Consider the following 21,597-nt stretch of genomic DNA (forward strand, 5'->3'; position numbering starts at 1 on the left):
AAGTGGGTAGGCGGGTGTAGAAGTCATGGGAATGGGTGGAGCAGCCCACCAGCCCTCAGTATATATGTTACCTAAGACTCTTCCACCGCCTCATCCCGAGGAGTTCGCGTCCGCCAGCAAGATGCCGGCCAAACCTGCACCTATCAAGAAGTCACCAGTCAAGAAGGCTGCGGAGAAGGCACCTGAGCCCGTTCCACCCGTGGAGGCTCCACCTGCCGAGGCCGCACCTGCTGAAGCTCCTCCAGCCGAGGCAGAAGCAGCTGCCGCCCCTCCAGCAGAAGACACCCCCGCTGCTGAAGGAAGCGCTCCCGGTATCTCGATAGACTCTTGGGAACGGAGTAGAGTTGCAAGCTAATATTACTAACCGTGACTATGCGTGGGTAGCTCTCGTGTTTAACAGTGTTTGATTTAATTAAGAATATAAGCAGACATTTTCTCCCCCAAGTTAGGAAGTTCTACGCTTTTGTTGCATCAGACAGCTTTGAAGCATCCTAAAGCCAGTGATCAAAACTAAAGTGAATGCAGTGCAACAAAGTGCTTCCTAATTGTATCAAGTGAGTAGTAACAGTACAATTGTCATTAGTTTTTACAAGTACTTACTTTGAGCAAGGCTGCCATAATTTACTGCCTGTACTAGCAGTGGATCCGAGTACACGTGCAACACCCCCACTCTCCCCTTTCCACAAAGTTGGGATGTGAATTCCAGGAAAACTTAAAAGAAAAACCTGAACGAGACCAAGCATACCGATTTAGAGCAGAAACCTTCCCTTTTAAGCAGCTCTCTCTATAAGTGACAGGGAACTGAGAAGACCAGTTGCTCTAGTTTTAATGGTTTTACAAGCCATATGGTTTCCATTCTTACTTGCTGTAGGATTTCAGCTGTTCCACAGTTCAGCATTCCTTTGTCATATTTTTTCTTTCATATGTTTTAAGTAGGTGACAGGTGTGGACTGCTGGCATGGCCATTTGGGACCCTTTAATACAGAGCTATGCTGCTGTAATATGTGGAGAATGTGTTGCCGACATAAGCAAGGCTTTCCCTGAAAATGATGTCATCTGAATGGCAACATTTGTTGCTCTAAATCTGAGTAAATTTTAAAAATACTCATCATTTTAAAAACAAAAAAACAAAACCCTCTAATCTCAGTTTGTCAGGTCACAGATAAAAGACCTAAATGTGTCTGAGCTAAGAAAACGCAGCTGAATTTCTAGATCTTGCATTTTGTTTTGCATGCGACTTGAATTTGTTGGCATGGTGGCATTTTTGTGGAGAGCCTTATTAGTTGGGAGATGTCCCTCCAAGAAGTTACACAAACATTTTTTTCAAAAAGCAAACGGATTTCTTATTTTTTTACATTTAATATGTTGTCTTTGTACTATTTTAAATATAATTTAGTGTTGAAAGGATTTGCAAAACATTGTGTAGTGTTTTAAATTTTACTTTACAATCTGAAACTTGAACACTGTAAACTACAGTGTGTGCTACATAAGCAAAGTACAACACATTTCTTTAAAAACAAATCTCTCATGCTTCTACTCCTGTTCAGTAATTTACCCCAAGTTGACCACACATTAACTGTAAACACCAGCGCTTGAAGCCTTTTTGCAGACTGAAACGAAAGCTGGATCACAAGTTACCCTCTTGTATCAATACTCTAATAAAATGAAGAATTGGTTCAATGTGTTTTTGGCTTTAAACCTCGACACATGACCCTTAACCTTAACTGATGGCAATATGACAGAAGACAGAGGAGATTGAACAGCTACTAAGAGTAAACTTACACCACAGGCTGTCTCCACACATATGCAAGCTGATATGCAACATGTGTTTGTGTTCCACTGTGCACTTCTTGTGTTTCTGTCTGTAAATGTGTTTGTGTGTTCATCTTCCACCTTTCTTAACTGCTGAGGTTTTTGTTTGTGGACATCTGGTCACCTGTTTGTTCTAACACAGCTGTACCCACACTGCTCTTTCCTGCTGCTTGCTCAGTAGAGTATACAGTGATGTGAAAAAAAGCTTTTGTGGGACTCTGTGCACTTGTTTGGAAAGAACAGTTTCCAAAGGAATGAAGAGGGTAAAGAGCAGCAGGTTTCTGGTAATCAAATGCTGGTTAACTGATCATTCGCAAGTCTGAGCACCTCTATAAAAGCAGCAGTTTTGGCAGCTGACTGGTGTGGAGCATTCAGATGCTTGTGTTAACACAATGCGAGAATCGTCTCACGAGTGGATGCCAAATTCACCCCAAGGTCAGACTGTGCAATTCTTAGATAAATTCCAAACAACACATTAACATATTAAATGTTAAAGTTCATGACAGTACAATTAGGCTTGTTTGGAAGGGTTGCCAAAAGAAAGCCTCTTCTCTCTTATAAGAACTTGGCAGCTCATCTTAGGCTTGCTAAGTAGCATCTAAAAAAACCCACAAGACTTAGTGTGGAGATGCTGTTGTTTTTCCCCAAATGTGGTGCTGTGCGTTATGACAAACACAGCATGCAAAAGAATCGAGATGTTGCAATGGTCCACTCAAAGTCCTGACCTTCGCACGAATGAAATGCTGGACAGGAGCTTAAGAGAGCTGTGCATAAAAAAACCCAGAGATAAGATAAAACTTTATTAATCCCTCGGGTGGGTTCCTCTGGGAAATTCAAGTGCAAGTCTCAATGAACTGAAGCAGTGTAAAGAAGAGTGGGCAAAAAGTCCTCCACAAGACACTGATAGTCAAGGATTCCTTCAAGTTATCACTTCTAAAGGTGGTCCTGTAATATGATACACATTTAGTTTTCACAAAAGGTTCTGTGAAAACTTTCTTTTTCACATCACTGTAAGTTTATCAAAATGCCAAAAAACGTTCAATTACCTGCATTAATAATGTCAAATTGTTCGTATCTAACTGGCTTCCCTAACGGCGTTTTAATGCTAGCTACAGCTCCTGCCGCTGAAGATGCTGCTGCTGCTCCTGCTGCAGATGCTCCGGCAGACGGTAAACATTATCGTTATTACAAATAAGTGCTTCCCATCATGACTTTCCCAATCTGTGAGAAGGTAACTTCCTGATGCCTTTTTCTCTGCAGTAAAATAGTTTTTTTCAAAGGTTTGGACATTTGCATCGTTGAATGCTGCTGTATAGAAAAAATACTGTGGATAAGTACCAGGTTTTTTTTCTTGTATTTGCTTATAAAAATGTAAATATTCTCCTTTTTCTTGCTAGCTGCTCCAGTGGAACCTGCTGTAGTCGAGGAGCCACCTAAGGCCCCCACACCACCACCTCCTGCAGGTAACACTAACATCTGATCCTGCTGTGTGTCAGATGTAGCATTAATCTCCTAAAACAATTATATTCACTTTTACGCTGCCGCTCGCCTGTTGACCGGTTCAAAAAAAAGAGACCACATCACTCCGGTTCTCTGCTCTCTCCACTGGCTCCCAGTTGCTTTTAGGATTGATTTTAAAATCTTACTGCTGGCTTTTAAGGTTTTAAATGGCACTGCACCTTCTTACCTGTCAGAACTCCTTAGTACTTATCGCCCCAGGAGATCTTTGAGGTCAGCCGATCTGATGCTTTTAGATGTTCCCAGGTATAAATTAAAGACAAAGGGAGAGAGGGCGTTTGCTGTGGCTGCACCCAGACTGTGGAACAGTTTACCTCCTCACGTCAGATTCTCCAAAAGCCTAGAAACTTTTAAAACTGCTCTTAAAACTCACCTCTTTTCATTGGCTTTTAGAAAGGTTTAATTTATTTGTTTATTTATTTTTTTTATTTGATCAGTGAGGTGTTTTACGAAATTGTGTTCTATTGTATTTTTATCTGTATTTACTGTACAGCACTTTGGTCAGCCTTGGTTGTTTTTAAATGTGCTCTATAAATAAACTTGACTTGACTTTATCTTGTATGTAAAGAAATTAAAGAAAGAGATCCTCTTATTTAAAAAGCTGGAAATGATAAATGAATTTGGCTTTAAATCAGATCTTGTATCAACATATTGTTTGACTGTTTTTCTAATGCTTCATTGTGAAAATGACAAAAATCTTCCATAATAATTATCAATAAAAATAACTGAGTTGCAGCTCCACATATTTATGCATTAGAATGTAAAGTATCTTGCTAATTTTCCCATTATGTGTGTACTTTTAACTGTTTTGTCTATATTAAGAATGCTTTATCAAGCTTCACTGCACTAAACCTCTCACAGTCCCCACCAGTGCTCCTTTGGACGTGTCTGTGGATGATGTTAACGACTCCAGTCTCACCATTAAGTGGAAGACACCAGAGACCATCGGAGACTCGGGCCTGGATGGATACGCCATCGAGTACTGCAAGGATGGAAGTAAGTCTGCATATGTGTGTCACATGTATGTGAGAGTGTTTGCTTGCACCTGTCCCCAGCGTGTCAGAGGGCAAATATACTCATTGCTGGGTCCGGGCCGTATACGGCAGGCATCAGTTTACCGGCTGTCGCTGTATCTCCCGACACCACTTTTAGAAGCACTCATTTGCTCAGATGACGGCATGCCTTCTGAGATTTCGTCACGGTAGCCAAAGTATACTTCTTATGGGCAGGTTGTTTGTAAACTGGTGTCAACAGGTGATAAACCAGTTAAGTTTAATTGAGGGGTTTTTAACATTCAGGAAAATTGCAATAAATAAAAAACCATCAGGAGAAAAAGCGGATAGTTTGCATTCTTTTCATAATATGGAATAATGACCCTGAAAGCCTCTCACTAACACAGATCCTTGGTTTCCCAACAGCAACAGACTGGGTCGTAGCTAACGAGGAGCTGACTGCAGCTAACCGATACTGCATCAAAAATCTGAAAGCAGGTGATTTGCTGCGCGTGCGCGTGGTGGCTGTAAACCCCGGTGGCCGCAGCGAACCTGGAACACTCGCTGACCCTGTGCCAATCCGCGAGGTTGTTGGTGAGTCATTATTGCACCTCACTATCAGGCAGCTTCCAGCAAAGTTGTCTTTTTTTGGACAGCTTTTTTTTTTAAAAAACAGTCTAAAATCACATAACACACTTACAAGTTAGTCTTCGTAGAAAGTGTCAAACCAACTCTAAAAACGTCTCATAATTCCTAAAAGGTTTCTTCAAACCTTTGTTGCTAAGCTCCCGTGACATTATTCTGTTTGGAGAAGGAACCACGCAAAGCTTGCTTGCACAGTACAATGAGAATTTCTATTTCATAGTGAGAATTAACACAGAGAATATGCTGTTCATCTCTGCACAAGACGTCCCGCACCAGAACCTTACTACGAAGCTCTCCGTTGCTGTGCAGCCACCTGGTAAAATGACTGTCTCCAACTCTTTATCAGGAGCTCTAACATAGTTGTAACTTATGACCTATCCTTAAAATACTCATGTTACAACCAGTGAGGTAGAGGTGGTATTAACTGCTGGTGCCTCAGATGGATTGCACAGATGCAAGCACATAAATCGCAAAGGTGCTGACAAGAGCTTTCATTAGCTGTAAGTCATGCTTTCATTTGCATGTACGCACATCTTCAGTCAAGACTGCTGGTTGGTACACTTTCAATTTACAGAATGTTCCTGTCATTTTATACATCCATGAAAATATATAACTAAACTAAATATAACTGAATAAATCTAAAACTAAATTGCACTAAATCACTTTGAATCAGTTTGCAGCTTTGGTCCAGACTATAATATCACTTAACATACAGTAATGTACAAAAGCCGCCCCTTGTTTCTTTGCAATTTGCTAGGAAAATGGGAATTAGCTGCAGCATTTTATTGAAATATCCACACATACATGTAAACACTGCATATAAAGCAAAAACAGAGTTTGCACAATTCTAACAAGGTTAAAAGTCAGTATTTGCTATCAGCACCTTTATTCTTCAACGCAGCCTAAACTCTGTTAGGCGAACGTTCGTGTAATTTCTGTGAGTACTATTCAGGAATCCAGGCTTCTTGAAGGACATCCAGCTGTTCTTTGGACGTTGGCTGCCTTTTGTTCTGCTCTGAGTCAAGTTGATCACACACTGCTTCAGTCATGTTGAGGTTGAGTCCATGACTGAAAGTGTTCCACTGTCTGTTTTTCTATCCAGGAATGCTTTTACATTACTGGCAGTGCTGCCAGAGATGTTTTACAGATACTAATGTGTGATGGATCAAAATCTTACTAAGGTATCGTGAGAGGTTGCTCTCCATAAATCACCTTGTTGGTGCAAAAATACAATTTTATGTCTATCAAACTGTGTTATCTTTGACCTTTGTGTTACTTTTTGTGTCTTTCTAAATCTTTGAAAGACTCGATAATTATTGCTCAAGAAAGCAAACTGAAGGCTGACTCGAGATTTTTGCACAGTACTGTATTGCCGATACAGTTTGGTACATTCATTCATGAACTGTGTGTGTAAAACAGTCTTTCATTTACTTATCACTGGGTCACAGTTTACTCAAAAAAAGGCCAAACACGGTTATAGCTAGAAGTAAGTAGGCGTTTGCACCACGCCCAAATAGGCTCATTAGCAAATATTAACATGCTTGCCCTAAGATTGTTATATTAGCATGACTACCATGGGAAACGTGTTAAAGCATTTGACTCCAAGCACAAAAAGAGACTGCCTAGTACTATATAACTAATAATGGATGCAGCCTTTTTGCTTACGATTGCATCAACAACTATTCTTTCCCCTTTGACCAATGCGTTCTTGTTAAAAATGCAAAAATCTGGCTGATGGTTATTATGACCTTTGTAAAATTCCTCACTTTAACTGTTGCTTCACTATTGTGGTGTGCTGTGTACTGAGAAGTACAGCTCCAGAATACACAGAGACTCTCTTGTCACCACACTTCGCTCACAGTACTTTTTCTGTGGTTTAAACCACAGTTGGTTTATTTTCCGTAGTTCTGATTCTGAACCCACACACTGACGTAGTGCCGACCTGAGTTGACATGCCCCAGTTACCCACAGCTTACTGTCTCTAGGCGTATTTCCTGGTTGGTGAAACATGAGCCTAATTGTTGGATTCTGTATGGCTTGTTGAGGTTAAATTCAGCTGTGTGTCAGTCACAAGCTGTCCGGACCAGACACCCATCCACAGGTTTAAGCTTTAGAGGAAGACATGCTGACCTACATATGCTGAAAGCCCCCTACAAAGACATTTTATCCGGAGACAATGGCAGATTATAGATTCCTTGCAGGGGGGACTTACAGGCTCCTGGATGCCACAATGCCTGCAACACTTCGGGGCATTGCTGGGAAGTGTGCTGATTAGCAAGGATTAGTGTTTGAGCCAAATCTGGAGGCAGCCCTGATCTACTTGGGAAATGGTTGTTCCAGAAGCAAGATCCCATCCTGAGAAGCAATGATACGGTGACAAATGTAAGAACAGGAAGGCAAGATATCAGGTTAGATTTAGTGCATCAGAAGGAGAAGATGTAAACACTCTTATAGCTAGAAGAAGATGGAAGTGGATGTGGTGCCCAATGGGAGGGTAGTTTGAGTGGATTAGGAGAAGCAGGCTGTAGGGGGGGGTGAATGAGGTGAGGGAGGGCAGGAGCCTGGTGGTTTTATTTATCCTCTAAGCCCAGAGAGCTTTTCAGACATTTGCTGCTTATGCAGAAACATGTGAGAGATGCTGTTCCTGATACTTAGCACTTGGCGTGAAGGAAACCATCCAACAGACCCCAGCTAGATGTCTGCGATGCAACTTCACCTGTTTGATTTTAATTCACATCAGGAGTTGCTGCAGTCATCTGCAGACGTGATATCGCAACCACTGCTCAGCTGAAAGCGTTGACATGTATTTGTGGTTCCTTTGGGCACGACGTGAGGGCTGTGCTTTCAGGGTTCAGTCTTTCTTGTCACTAAAGCTATTTTAGGAGCTGCTGGTTTACTTGTTCGGCTCTCCCTGCCCAGATACTGCACTTTTCTTTAAGCACACACAACCTTTGTTTAGATTTCACCTCATTTTTTGTTTTGTTTGGTCCTGCAAAACTGGGTCATGAGGCATAAGCACTTAAACGGTGGCTTGAGTGTGACGATGTATCAGGTCTACTTGCATCAGTATGGAAAAGATTTCATGTTAGCTTGTTTTTTATGTTTTTAAGGAAATGTTTTACGTTGAAAAACTGAAGTGAAAGTGCGACGAGCTGACGCTTTAAAAAATCTTTGATGATCAAGTTAGTTTTTAATTGTATGCGTTTCGCACACATCGCTGTTTCAAATTAGTTTGTTTTGTCCTGCTAACAGTGCATTTTCCACTTTATAGTCATTGCTCTTTCTAAAGTTAAATAGACTGTCAGCTTCTCGGCTGTTATGACTATTTTTCTGTCATGAATTTGCATTGTTAAAACTGTTGTGGGTTAATTTTAGCCTGTTCAATCATGTTCTTGTAGACTTTGCAGCAGCAGTAGCTGCTCTATTTAGATCTTGTTGACCTGCCATTATATGCATGTGTGACCACACTTTAAAGAGTCTGACAGGATGTGTATACACCGTGCTTTATGCTGTTAGCATGTAATGTTAACTGTTCAGTAAATCAGCAGCAAATCTGCTCAGTCAGACTGTAGAAGACGGACGAGGTGAAAAGTAAACATGCTTGATTTGACTTTGCAGACCGTCCCAAGATCCGCTTGCCTCGGGCTCTCAGGTCCCGCTATGTCAAGAAAGTCGGAGAGCAGATCAACCTCGTCATCCCGTTTCTTGTAAGCGGGCTAGTGTGCACGTTCACTGCATTAGTCAGTGAGGAAACATAAAAGGCTGACAGATACATTTTTGAACACTTCGGTTTATTTTGCTTTTAACCGTTCTCGTTTTCAACTCCTTAGGGAAAGCCTAAACCTGCAGTGTCCTGGCTGAAAGATGGTCAGCCTGTGGATACCAAGAAGGTCAATATCAGGAACAGTGACAAGGACAGCATCCTGTTCATCCGCAGCGCTCAGAGGGAGGACTCTGGTGTTTATGAGATGACCCTAAAAGTGGATAGCTTTGAAGATAAAGGCACAATTACCCTTCAGATTGTGGGTGAGTGACACATGAGACATAAAACAATCTCATTTACACAAAGGAATATGTGAGCGTGTCAAACTGTTGATTCACGCGAGGCCTTCCTGTTAAATCTGCTCAACTGGCTTTGCAGCTGACGTGTTGACTTCCTTGTTTCTAGACTTGTGACTTTCTCTGGGTATTAGCCAACATAAATGACATCTCTGACAAAGATGCCAGAGTGCTTGAGCCTTGTGCCAGCTACTGCTTAAAATACATACAGTTTAAATAGATGGTTTTCTCATTATGATTGTAATACCGTGATACTTACAGTAATGTGTTTCATCAGAGCGCCCTGGTCCTCCTGTTAGTATAAAGCTGGTGGATGCCTGGGGCTTCAATGCTGCTCTGGAGTGGACTCCACCCAAGGATAATGGCAACACAGACATCACTGGATACACTGTCCAGAAAGCTGACAAGAAGACTGGGGTATAGTAGAGATTTACTCAAACTGCACAAAACCCATCTGTTACACCAGATCAGTAATGTTGACATGAATCTCACAAACCCAGAGCATCACTTTCTATTCATAGTTTGAGGTCGAGTTGCCCCACAGGTGTTGGCATCTTTAACACGACACAGAAAGATGCACATTTATGTGCATTTAACTCGGTTTTCAGTGTTTCATTCAATATGATGCAGTCAGAGTGAAGCCTTACTGCAGCATATTGATCTGTTTTATAAAGGTTCTGTATTATTGGGGAATTTCAGATTAACTCTGAAGTCGGAATTAACAAGTTCCCAATAACAGTTTCATCTGGATTGTCTCCTCAACTGGGATTTCCAACTCGGAAATTCAGAGCAGGAGTTAACAATCAAAGATGGCGGCAGTGAATGTAACCAGTAGTGGATATCTAAATCTTTTCATTTGTACAGCCCCTGTTGTGTATTTGTGATTTGCTAATAAGACATTTGCAGAGCAGCCACTATTCGGGGATGTGCTGCAGCGGTGCTTTTCAGAGCAAAAGCACAGGTATTGTGCTGTATTGGTAGTGATGCATGAAAGACTCAACCTTGCTAAAACCAAAACAAATGCTTTTTCAATTTCTGACATCCAGGTAGCTGGAACGAGGCATAAATGTTCCATTTACAGAAATGCACTAACCAGAATGTTTGTGAAAATGGTCTTTGTTGAAGTGTGTTAGTGAAACAAAGACATTTTTCAGCTGGAGTCGTATTTGTTTTACAACGAGCAGGATTAGAACTTACACAACAAAGCAGCCACTGTGACCCTGGTATGGTAAATGGCCTGTATTTATAAAGCGCCTTACTAATCCCTAAGGACCCCAAAGCGCTTTACATATCCAGTCATCCACCCATTCACACACTGGTGATGGCAGCTACATTGTAGCCACAGCCACCCTGGGGCGCACTGACAGAGGCGAGGCTGCCGGACACTGGCGCCACCGGGCCCTCTGACCACCACCAGTAGGCAACGGGTGAAGTGTCTTGCCCAAGGACACAACGACCGAGACTGTCCAAGCCGGGGCTCAAACCGGCAACCTTCCGATTACAAGGCGAACTCCCAACTCTTGAGCCACGATCGCCATTTATGATTAAATAAATGTTTAAATTGTGTGTGAGTGTAGGCAGGGCCTTGAAGGGACTTCACATATTACATGTGTAAGTATACTGAGTATACTTGAAAATTGAAATAATCTACACGAAATGAATAGAGATGAATTCAGTCCAGTAAGGACCAGTCTTGCTATCATTTCACACGTCTGATCCGACTGTCTGCTGTCTCACGCAGGAATGGTTCACGGTGCTGGAGCACTATCACAGGTTAAGTGCCACCATCTCAGACCTTGTCATGGGTAACTCGTATTCCTTTAGAGTGTTTGCTGAAAACAAAGTGGGCATGAGCGAGAAGAGCACTGTCACAAAGGAAGTGGCCACCATCCAGAAGACAGGTGACCCCCTGAATGCACACAGTACTTTCATTTGTCTCACATCAGTTTGTTTCTGTTGCATAAAGTTTTAGTGGCACGGCTGCAGTACGAATGGATACTTAGATTTTATTGAGCTGTGGTTAGTTGCAAGAATCTGAAGTGGAGACTTGAGGAGTGGGAATGGCCTTGGCACTGCTTTAAACATAAGTGGATAGCTCTCTTGGCAAGTGCTCTGCTATTACTGAAATAAATTTAAATAGGCTGTGAAATCATTAAGATGATTACCATAGTTGTGTTACAGTGTGTTTTATTCTTTAAGCAAATGTGTGTAGTAGTTCCACTTTTAAACATAATGCAGTAAAAAAGAGGATCTGCACTATATCTGGCTCATAAAAGCTTAACGCTGCTTCCTTTACAGGTATTGTCTACAAACCTCCTGAGTACCCGGAGCATGACTTCAACGAGGCTCCAAAGTTCACCACGGCCCTCAACGACAGAGCCGCCACCGTGGGATACACCACCAAGCTGCTGTGCTCTGTTCGTGGGAGTCCTAAGGTTAGACGTGCATTACTCTCATTTACAGATGTCAAAAAGGTTTCATTCATATTTTTTTCTTGTCTGAATGTTTGCTTAGTATTTTATGATAGTTTGTCTTCTTAAAACATTTGTAATTAGACGCCTTAGATTTTAGGGAACTATTATGACAGTGGTTTAATATTAGAGCTCACATTTTTAACAACAAAAACATCCAAAACACCAACATCTTATATAAACAGCAGTGTCTATACAACAATTTATTGATACTAGATCTTATCAGTTGGTATCGTGGTGGTATCCTAACAGTTGACTGGATATTTAGAGCTCATGCTCACACTAAAGGTACAAAGCTAGGAGGACACATGGAAGCATCTGCTGGTTATAAATAGAACTGGCCTATTGAGATTTGGGGGACTTTCCATGTTACACAAACATAGCAAATGTTCCTTTTTGAACTGAAGCGGTCTTATTCTCACCAGAAAACCTCACAAATGCACTTTAAATATGATATTAGTGCCACAGTTAAAAAAGGATGCACTCTGGAGTTCAGGGAGGGCTTCCACTGGTATGTTTATGGGGATTTTCAGAATGTATCTCACTGTTTGGCAGCAACTGCTTGGGTTAAACTTATCTTTACAGTTGTCTGACAGATGCAGGCAGATTAAGTGGCAGTTCAGAATGGAAATGCAGTTGATTATTCGTCCTAGCTGTCCTTGGCTTTTCCCCAGGACAGCAGCAGTTAGTTGCCCTGTGCGTGCCGGTGTAGATGAGACAGAGCTAACAAATTTGGTACAGCACGGCACAAAAGCTGACGTTAGACAATGAAGAAAACAGGGATTGATGGGTAATTTGTTTGTAGCTTTGTATTTGTTCTTTTTTGCAGCGTTTAGTATTTATTAGTCGTTTTATGACAGTATGCCACAGTTTGGGACAGTGAAACTTATCACAGACAAAGTCTGTAGCTGAGAATAATGAGAAAGCAATTTTCCTTCAAGTTAGTATCTACAGACTGAGAGCTGTCCTTGCCAAATAGGTCTTTCTTGCCTTTCCCTGTGGTGTAAAAAGATTTCTCCAAGTAGTTGTATCATCTGTATGTCTGCTTAACCATGCGTCCAACAATCTGTCGTCCTCTGCTTATCCAGCCTATCCCACTGGGCATAGGGCGGGGGCAGGGTACACCTGGTCATCTACTTAACCGCTGTATGACCGATACTTTAACTTCACGTCTTTACATAATCACTGTAAATTGAAATCTCTTATACTCCTGTAAGTGGGCTTGAAGTGTTTTATAGCATGTGTTTATCGAGCCACCTCCTCTTCCCTGGCATGGAGTTCAGTGTGGAGAGGTCCAGTACAAAGGCATGCTCAGTAGTGTGATAGCTTGTCCTGTTGTCTCTGATAAAGAGCTGTCACATAGAGTAGGGGACTGCATTAAGGGGGTGAGAGATGCGTGATAAGAAGGGCGGACAGAAAAAGAGACAGTGATAAGAAGTATAGATTGTTCTCCTTTCATGGGTGATTGAAGATGTGTTTGTAACACAGAAAGCACTATTTTTGCCGCCCAAACAGACCACAGCTGCAGAACAAGTTTAAATAGCTCACTCTGTACCAAGCAGACAGGAAAGAAAAACCACGACAGTTTAAAGTAAGAAATGTAAAACTGAAGTGGAAAAAAACACATCGGTGAAGCTACAGAGGCGGACCACAAATGTCAGTTTTGCCAGGATTAAGAGATTTAAAGACCAGTTTGAAACGGTAACATTCACTGACTATTGGCAGGGGTTTATTAGGCTTTACTGAGACGCCAGTTGTGTTTTGTCACACAGGACACATTCAGTCAAAACAGAATTGGTCTGAAAATCAACCTTTAACCTGTAGAAATTACTGGATTTCTTTGCATTTTCCCTGTTTCGCCATTTAACCATTTTTCTGGTGACCAAGTCCGTTGCCATGCCAACAGTTCTCTAAGGCTTTACATAGGTTAAAGAGCTAACATCGAAATCAGCATGTTCAAATATACACTATGACAGTGTGACCAATGTGTATATTTGGGAGGTTCGTCTAGTCTTGGGGAAATCTGAAATAAACCGAGGTGCACAGAACCTGGATGTCTTTAATTAACTTATTTAATTAACTTACAAACATAACCTGATCTTGATATTTCGTGGCAATCTTTCGAATAGTTGTTGAGTATTCAGCTTGGAAGTGGTAGACCAACTGACTACCTTAACCATGCTTCATGGCCAAAACTGTCACACACTTTTTCACGTGTCTCTATTAGTCATCGTGTCTTTACAGATTGGTTCCTGAATGTGTCCGATGAATATTCTCATGTTGCAGAAGAGATCAACCTCGTACATCCCAGCTGCTGTTATCATGATAATTCATGCAAGATGTTGATTTTCATTAACATCAGTCTTGGTAATTTTGTGGTAAAGTTAATTTATTTTGTACATTTTTCTTTCATCTCAGCCTAAGATCGAGTGGTTGAAGAATCAAATGGTCATTGGTGACGACCCCAAGTATCGTCAGATCTCCAACCAGGGCATTTGCTCCCTCGAGATCCGAAAGCCCTGCAGCTTTGATGGTGGTGTGTACACCTGCAGAGCTAAAAATGCCCAGGGAGAGGCCACCGTCTCCTGCAAGCTCGAGGTCAAACGTATGTATCTACTGTTGATCAAATGGGGAAATATTTCTACATTTACTCTTCAATATTTTCTCCCTAAGCTGTTGTGAATTATTGTAACTATAAAAAGACATTTACATCAATTTGAAAAGCAGAAGTTTTTTTAACCACAGCTACACTTTTTTTTCCTAAACAGAGGTCATTCTTCCAGATGCTGAGAAGGGGAAATAAACTATTATCTAAACTTCTAGAGGTAAGTTCATTAGCAACTTACCTCTGTTCACTTGCCTAAACCCTCACTGTAAATACCTTAGTAACATAGGACACTGTGAACATCCATCTGTAAACAAGCAGACAGCTTTCCCCTGTGCTCTGCATCTACCTGTACTGTTTTGTTTCAGTTTGTTTTTATTGCTTTGTTTACTCTTCGAGGTGTCTCCCTATTTCTCTGTAGGTGGCCTGTACTGTAAGTTCTTGTGGTACCACTTGGCCATAAAAATAAAACCACTGCCAGATAAAATGGATGATTTTGATATGGATCATCATTTTAGCTCATCATGTTCCAATCCAATATTCTGCTTCCTGGCAGTCATGCTACTTAGACACATCCCACTCACGCTTGCAACTAGTGCAAAATGCCACGGCACGATTTTTAACTGGCAGAAGGAAATTCGACCACATCACTCCGGTCTTGGCCTCTACATTGGCTTCCAATGGAATTTAGGATCCGTTTTAAAGTTCTTTTATTGGTTTTTAAATCTCTAAATGGTCTGGCACCTGTTTGTTTGTCTGACTTGTTGAAGCCACATGTCCCCATTCCTGCGCTTCGGTCAGCAACTGTTGCTTTCTGTCCCAAAGTCACGGCTGAAACTTGGAGGAGACCGAGCGTTCTCTGTTGCGGCTCCGATGCTTTGGAAAAGCCTTCCTCTCCTTATTAGACAGACTACATCAGTGCCAGTTTTTAAGTCCAGATTAAAAACCTATTTTTATTCCCTGGCTTTTAACTCTGTGGGTAACTGGCATTTTTATTAATTTTATTGCTATGTCTGGTTTTTGCTATTTTATTCCTATATTTATATTTATTGTTATATATATAAGATAAGATAAGATAACCTTTATTAGTCCCACACGTGGGAAATTTGTTTTGTCACAGCAGGAAGTGGACAGTGCAAAAGTTATGACGCAAAAATTAGAATACAATAAGAATAAATACAGTACACAGCTGTACAGAATAGAATAAAATAATATACTATATACAGTAGAATAAAATAGAATAAAAATATACAATAAGATAAAAATAGAATACAAATACTATATACAACTGAGTAAAAATACAACGATGACAGAAAGGATTATTGCACTTAGTATTATTGCACATGTGTGGATGTGTGTGTTTGTTCAGTTAAAGTCTTTGTTGTGGAGTCTGACAGCAGTGGGGAGGAAAGACCTGCGAAATCTCTCCGTCCCACACCGTGGGTGCCGCAGTCTCCCACTGAAGGAGCTGCTCAGTGCTGTCACAGTCTGCTGCATGGGGTGGGAGACGTTGTCCATCAGGGATGACAGCTTAGCCGCCGTTCTCCTGTCACTCACCACCTCCACTGGGTCCAGAGGGCATCCTAGAACAGAGCTGGCCCTTCGGATCACCCTGTTCAGTCTCTTCCTGTCCCCAGCAGAGATGCTGCCGCCCCAGCAGACCACGCCATAAAAGATAGCAGAAGCCACCACAGAGTCATAGAAGGTCTTCAGGAGTGGGCCCTCCACCCCAAACGACCTGAGTCTCCGCAGCAGGTACAACCTGCTCTGCCCTTTCCTGTAGAGGGCGTCTGAGTTATGAGTCCAGTCCAGTCTGTTGTTCAGATGAACACCAAGGTACCTGTAGCTGTCCACAGCCTCAATGTCCATACCCTGGATGTTCAGTGGTTGCAGTGGAGAATGCTTGTGCCTGCGGAAGTCTACCACCAGCTCCTTGGTTTTACTGGCGTTGATCTGGAGGTAGTTCAGCTGGCACCAGTCCACAAAGTCTTGAGTCAGTCCTCTGTACTCCTTGTCGTCCCCATCAGTGATGAGGCCGACTATTGCAGAGTCATCAGAGAACTTCTGCAGGAAGCACTGGGTGGAATTGTGGGAGAAGTCTGCAGTGTAGATGGTGAAGAGGAACGGAGCCAGAACCGTTCCCTGTGGGGCCCCCGTACTGCAGACGACCCTGTCCGACACACAGCCCTGAGTCCTCACATACTGTGGTCGGTCGGTGAGGTAGTCCAGGATCCAGGTAGTGAGGTGATGGTCCACTCCAGAGTTCTCCAGCTTGTCCTTCAGAACCGAGGGAAGAATGGTGTTGAAGGCACTGGAGAAATCAAAGAACATGATTCTCACAGTGCTTCCAGCGGTCTCCAGGTGAGCGAGGGAACGATGTAGGAGGTGAATGACGGCATCATCCGCTCCAATGCCAGGCTGGTAGGCAAACTGAAGTGGGTCCAGTGATGAGCTTGTTAGGCGCCGAAGCTGAGCCAGGACCAACCGCTCCAGGGTCTTCATCAGGTGGGATGTCAGAGCCACCGGCCTGTAGCTGTTGAGGTCCTTGGGGCGTGAAGTCTTTGGCACTGGTACAACACAGGAGGTTTTCCAGAGCTGTGGGACTCTTCCCAACCTCAGGCTCAGGTTGAAGAGGTGCTCCATCACCCCACACAGTTGGTCCGCGCAGGACCTGACGACCCTCGAGCTGATGCCATCTGGACCCGCTGCCTTCTTGCCATTAATCCTCCTCAGTTCCCTCCTAACCTGGGTGGTTGAGAGAGACAGGCTGGAGCCTTGTGTTGAGTGTGTATTGGATGCTGTTGTTGGGGGTGGGGAGGAGTGAGCAGGGTGAATAGAGGAGGTGTGAAGTGTCTGAGGTGGAACAGCAGCAGTGGGGGTGGGTGAGTCTGCAGCCGATGTTGTAGACTGTCTCATGGTTGAATCAAATCTGTTGAAGAAATGATTCAGTTCATTTGCCCACCTCACATCCCTCCCAGGCAGAGAGTTCTGCTGTTTGTGGCCTGAGATGGTTCTGAGGCCTCTCCAGACTTCACCAACGTTGTTTTGCTGAAGCTGGTTCTCCATCTTCTGCCTGTAGCTGTCCTTCCCATTCCTTATCAGTCCCCTCAACTCTCTCTGCACCCTTTTCAACTCCTCTTTGTCTTTGGATTTGAAGGCCCTCCTCTTCTGCTTGAGGACAGCTTTAATTTCTGGGGTAATCCACGGTTTGTTGTTGGAGAAACACCGTACAGTCCTGGTAGGTACGGTGTTATCCACACAGAAATTAATATAGTCAGTAATGCATGTAGTAAGGCTGTCGATGTCCTCTCCATGGTCGTCACAGATCACCTCCCACACAGTCGACTCAAAACAGTCCTTAAGAGCCTCCTCGCTCTCCTCTGACCATCTCTGCACTGTGCGGGTGGCTGGTGGCTCCCTGCGCACTAAGGGCTCATACACAGGGACAAGGTGCACCAGGTTGTGGTCAGATTTGCCCAGTGGAGGGAGAGGTGATGAACTGTATGCCTCTTCTGCATTGGCATACAGTAAGTCCAGTGTTTTATTGTCTCTGGTTGAGCAGGTCACATACTGGGTGAAGGTGGGCAGTGTGGAGTCCAAAGAGGCATGATTGAAGTCCCCTGATATTGTATATATATTCTTTTTAAAGTGCTATATAAATAAACGATGATGATGATGGCCTCTCCCTGTATGCTATGCAACATCACTATGACAAAGTATTTGTTATTAAAGCTTTCACTGGCAAACCCAGTTTACTGGCTCAGTTGTCATTGGAGATGAAATGGGACAGACTGATAAAACCTGCAGAGCCACTGACCAGCCATGAGCTGCAGTGACAAACTCATCAGTTTAAAAGCAACGCCGCTCTTGCTCTCCTCTTCCCTCCTCATGTCTCCTCTCAGCCTTTATCCTCTGTGCATTTTGTACATTGCAAGCCCTGCTTTTAGATGTGGTAATGTGGCGAGGATTAATGATGGCTAAATAGAAATACCAAATCTGATGTTTTCACTGCTTTTATTATGCTATTTATATCCTCACTCTTAGACTGCCACATTTGTGTTTTGGTGTTTTAATTACTCCAGTGGTGTAGAATTTCACAGGGAGTGCTAAAAATTTCCTTTTAACTATTAAGATCTGACACATCAGCAGATTCACATCCGTTGATAACTCACTCTGTTATTTTTGTACACAGCCTGTTGTTAAATTTCAAACAGAACGCTCTATTTATGTTGCTTTAGCCTGCCTAAAGTTTCATGCTCACCTGCAAGCAGCTTTGCAACCCACTTTCTTTTTATGCTGTATCTGACTTCATCAGTGTCAAATCTCTTGATACCTGCTGTGATGGTGTTGCTCTTTCTGCTATGTGCTTTCCATGGAGAGGTTCCAGAAAGCAGTCACAGCAAACAAAATCTTCTCAGAGTGTAGGGATCCTGACGAAACTCTAACTGATTATATTTAAAAATAACCACTTGTGATTGAATGTTGCTGTTCAGCTCCAATTACATTTTGTAATATGCAATATAGGAGAACAACCATTGTGCATTATTTTTGCACTTTGAACAGTTTCAGTGTCCTTCTTAGTTGTTTGACTTGAGGGAATAAAATAGTTGCCATGATACATACACACTTCAAACTTGACCTTGAGTGTGGTCAGGGACACAAGTGTCTTCACATCATGCTGTTACGTAAATGGGGTCACATACCTTTCTACTCCGAATGCAACTCCAGTGTGTTTGGATGGGTTCACACCTGTATTTATGTACAGCTGTCCTCTTGTGATCAGATTACTGAAAAAGCGTTTTCAGGCCAAGTGTAAACTGTGCCCTATAAATGACGTGATCCTGCTTATAAGTCTCTACAAGGTGTCAGTATGTGATCCCATACAGCTCAGCCTTACATGGGATGGCCCCGCATGGGGAGAAAGAAGGATTAGGCAGGATTGGCCATTGGGCGAGAGATAGGGGTGATGTCAGTGCGGCACTCGACAGCTTCTATAAATGACTCCAGATGATCTGACACACAGCCAAACTCTTCACATTACCATGAGTCAACAGGCCGAGTGCTGTGAGAAGAGGGGAGAATGGGCTAAGAGAGCAGAAACTGAGGCAGATAATCCCTGATGGAAAATACGCACTTAAGCAATCTCACACATAAGGACACACCCAGACCTACAAGACAGCAAGACCTTAAACGAACGGTCAAGCTTTCTGTCAGAATGTTTCTGATTAAAGTGATTACCAATATCTCATGATTCCATTTAATGTCTTCTTCCTTTAATTATCTTTCCACCTTTCTTTGGCTTTAGAGGACCAGCAGAAGTCCAGGTCTTATGTTTTAAGGTAAGAGTGTGTGTGTGTGTGTGTGTGTGTGTGTGTGTGTGTGTGTGTGTGTGTGTGTGTGTGTGTGTACATCATTCAGTTACCGGTAAAATAATTCATTAAATTAATGCACAATATGCCAATTTTATATCCTCTGTGGAAATATGACTGCGTGTGTGCAAACCTTATAAATCCCTCTTATTTCTTCCAGAGTGTTTGAGAAGGTGCAAGTTGGCTGTGCGGCAGTGTGTACATAATGAAGAAATGGGCAGAACACCATACCAACATCTCCATGTCTATTTCAAATCAGACACCCTGACTCTCCCTCCAGCATGCATGGAAGATCCAGCCCATCCCCGTTTGCCAAACGTTGTATGTTATTTCAGTTGGTGACATGTATGTAAAGCTATATTTACCATGTTTTTTCTGTTTGTTATAGTAAGTATATATAAGGTACATGTACTGCTCAATGAAACAGTAAATCCTGGGAGATGCGATGCCTGTAGGGATGTTAAATAAAGGTTATATTTTATTATATGTTATGTGATTTTCTTTTTAAAAACATAAATTTAAAGATGCTTATAATACAGTGTCCCATATGCTATTAGAGTTATCTACAGTTATTAAGAGATTCATAGGATTTCAATAATGAGAGTTCAAGTTGCTATCATTTAATGAAACAGCCTTTGTAGACTGGTTCTCTGGCATTTTGATGAAATTCTGGTTACTGGTGGCGTAGTGGTGAGTACTGTTGTTTCTCAATAAGATGTTTCTAGCCTTCGTTAAGTTTCTGTTCCTGTTCCTGTGACTTAGTGGGTTTCCAGGCTTCCTCTCACAGTCCAAACGTACAGTTATGTCCATTAATATTTGGACACAGACAACTTTTTCTAATTTTGCTTCTGTACCTTACCACAATGAATTTTAAATGCAACAATTCAGATGCAGTTGAAGTGCAGGCCTTCAGCTTTAATTCAGTGGGTTGAACAAAAAGATTGCATAAAAGAGTTTCCTCCTGTTAATGCTCTGCCAGGCCTTTCAGTTGCTGTTTGTGTGGAGAAGTTTAGTCTTCAGCAAGTTAAAAGCTCAGTTTGTTACGGTCAGGTGACTGATTTGGCAGTTCAAGAATATTCCACTTCTTTGCTTTAATAAACTGTGTTGCTTTGGCTGCATGTTTTGGGTCGTTGTCCATCTGTATTATGATGCTGCCCAATCACTCTGACTGCATTTAGCTCAATTTGAGCTCAATTTGTCTCTGAACACAGACAAACAAACAAACACTAGTGCCCCAATGACACTGGCAGCCATGCATGGCCAAGCCATCACACCGCCCCGCTGTGTTTTACAGATGATGTGGAATGCATTGGATCATGAGCTGTCTCATAATTTTGCCATCTTGCCATCATTCTGAGAGACGTTGATCTTGGTTTCATCTCGAAAGAATATTTTTCCAGACCTGTGCTGGCTTTTTTGATGTTTTGTTTTTTTGTTTGTTTTTTAGCAAAGTCCAATCCAGCTTTTCTATTCTTGGGGCTTATGAGTGGCTTGAACCTTGCAGTGAACTCTGTATTTACTTTCATGGTTGGTTACTGGTACACCTACCTCCTGGAGAGACCTGTTGTCTTCCTTGGACATCCAGATCTTTTTACGTTGCTGACCTCACCAATGCTTTCTTTCTCAGGATGTACCAAACTGTAGATTTTGCCAATCCTAACACTGCAGCAAAGTCTCAGATGAGGTTTTTTTTTCCAGTTTTTGCAGCTTAAGCAGGCTCGTTTCACCTGCATGGAGAGCTGCTTTGACCGCATGCTGTTCATAGCAATATCTTCCAAATTCGAGCACCACAGCTCAAATCAACTCCAGTCATTTTATCTGCTTCATTAGTAATGAAACAATGAGCCCATCAAATAGCCTTTAAATCAATTGTCCAATTACTTTTGGTCCCTTTAAAAAGAGGGCGGTGCATGTTAAGGACCTGTACTCCTAAACACTTCATCCAATTTGAATGTGGATACGCTTGAATGAAAGCTGAGTCTGCATATTATGTCCATGTCCATTATGTATCAATAATTGGAATATGTTTAAGTATACAGGTAAAAAGTGTCCAAATATATATGGACCTACATGTACGTATGTCAGGTTAACTGGTGGTTCGATGTTGGCTGCAGGCACATGTCTGT

The 21,597-nt window shown here is 42.3% G+C and overlaps 1 protein-coding gene across 3 annotated transcripts; it reads left to right on the forward strand.

Moving 5' to 3' along the window:
• Positions 1–3: 3 nt before the first annotated feature.
• mybpha (myosin binding protein Ha) lies at positions 4–20,589 on the forward strand. Of its 3 annotated transcripts, XR_013095044.1 has the most exons (14): positions 5–311; positions 2,922–2,981; positions 3,210–3,275; positions 4,192–4,326; positions 4,749–4,916; positions 8,586–8,674; positions 8,798–8,993; positions 9,304–9,443; positions 10,768–10,927; positions 11,325–11,461; positions 13,916–14,102; positions 14,266–14,322; positions 19,408–19,441; positions 19,632–20,589. XR_013095044.1 is itself a non-coding variant. In XM_076878751.1 (13 exons), exons 1-12 carry the CDS (start codon positions 26–28, stop codon positions 14,298–14,300), a joined length of 1,659 nt encoding a protein of 552 aa, XP_076734866.1. In that variant the 5' UTR covers positions 4–25; the 3' UTR covers positions 14,301–14,322; positions 19,632–20,589. The 3 variants fall into 3 exon arrangements, 1 of the variants encoding a protein (XP_076734866.1); XM_076878751.1 differs by lacking the exon at positions 19,408–19,441 and having other exon boundaries at positions 4–311; XR_013095045.1 differs by lacking the exon at positions 2,922–2,981 and having other exon boundaries at positions 7–311.
• Positions 20,590–21,597: the final 1,008 nt, after the last annotated feature.

Source organism: Maylandia zebra, linkage group LG20, assembly GCF_041146795.1.
Source record: "Maylandia zebra isolate NMK-2024a linkage group LG20, Mzebra_GT3a, whole genome shotgun sequence".
Classification (NCBI taxonomy): domain Eukaryota; kingdom Metazoa; phylum Chordata; class Actinopteri; order Cichliformes; family Cichlidae; genus Maylandia; species Maylandia zebra.

Excerpts from the sequence above, each read along its gene's own strand:
- mybpha (XM_076878751.1), top strand. The coding sequence starts at position 26 with ATGGGAATGGGTGGAGCAGCCCACCAGCCCTCAGTATATATGTTACCT. Across the intron at positions 312-2,921 it reads TGCTGAAGGAAGCGCTCCCG|CTACAGCTCCTGCCGCTGAA; the intron begins GTATCTCGATAG and ends TTTTAATGCTAG. Across the intron at positions 11,462-13,915 it reads CTGTTCGTGGGAGTCCTAAG|CCTAAGATCGAGTGGTTGAA; the intron begins GTTAGACGTGCA and ends CTTTCATCTCAG.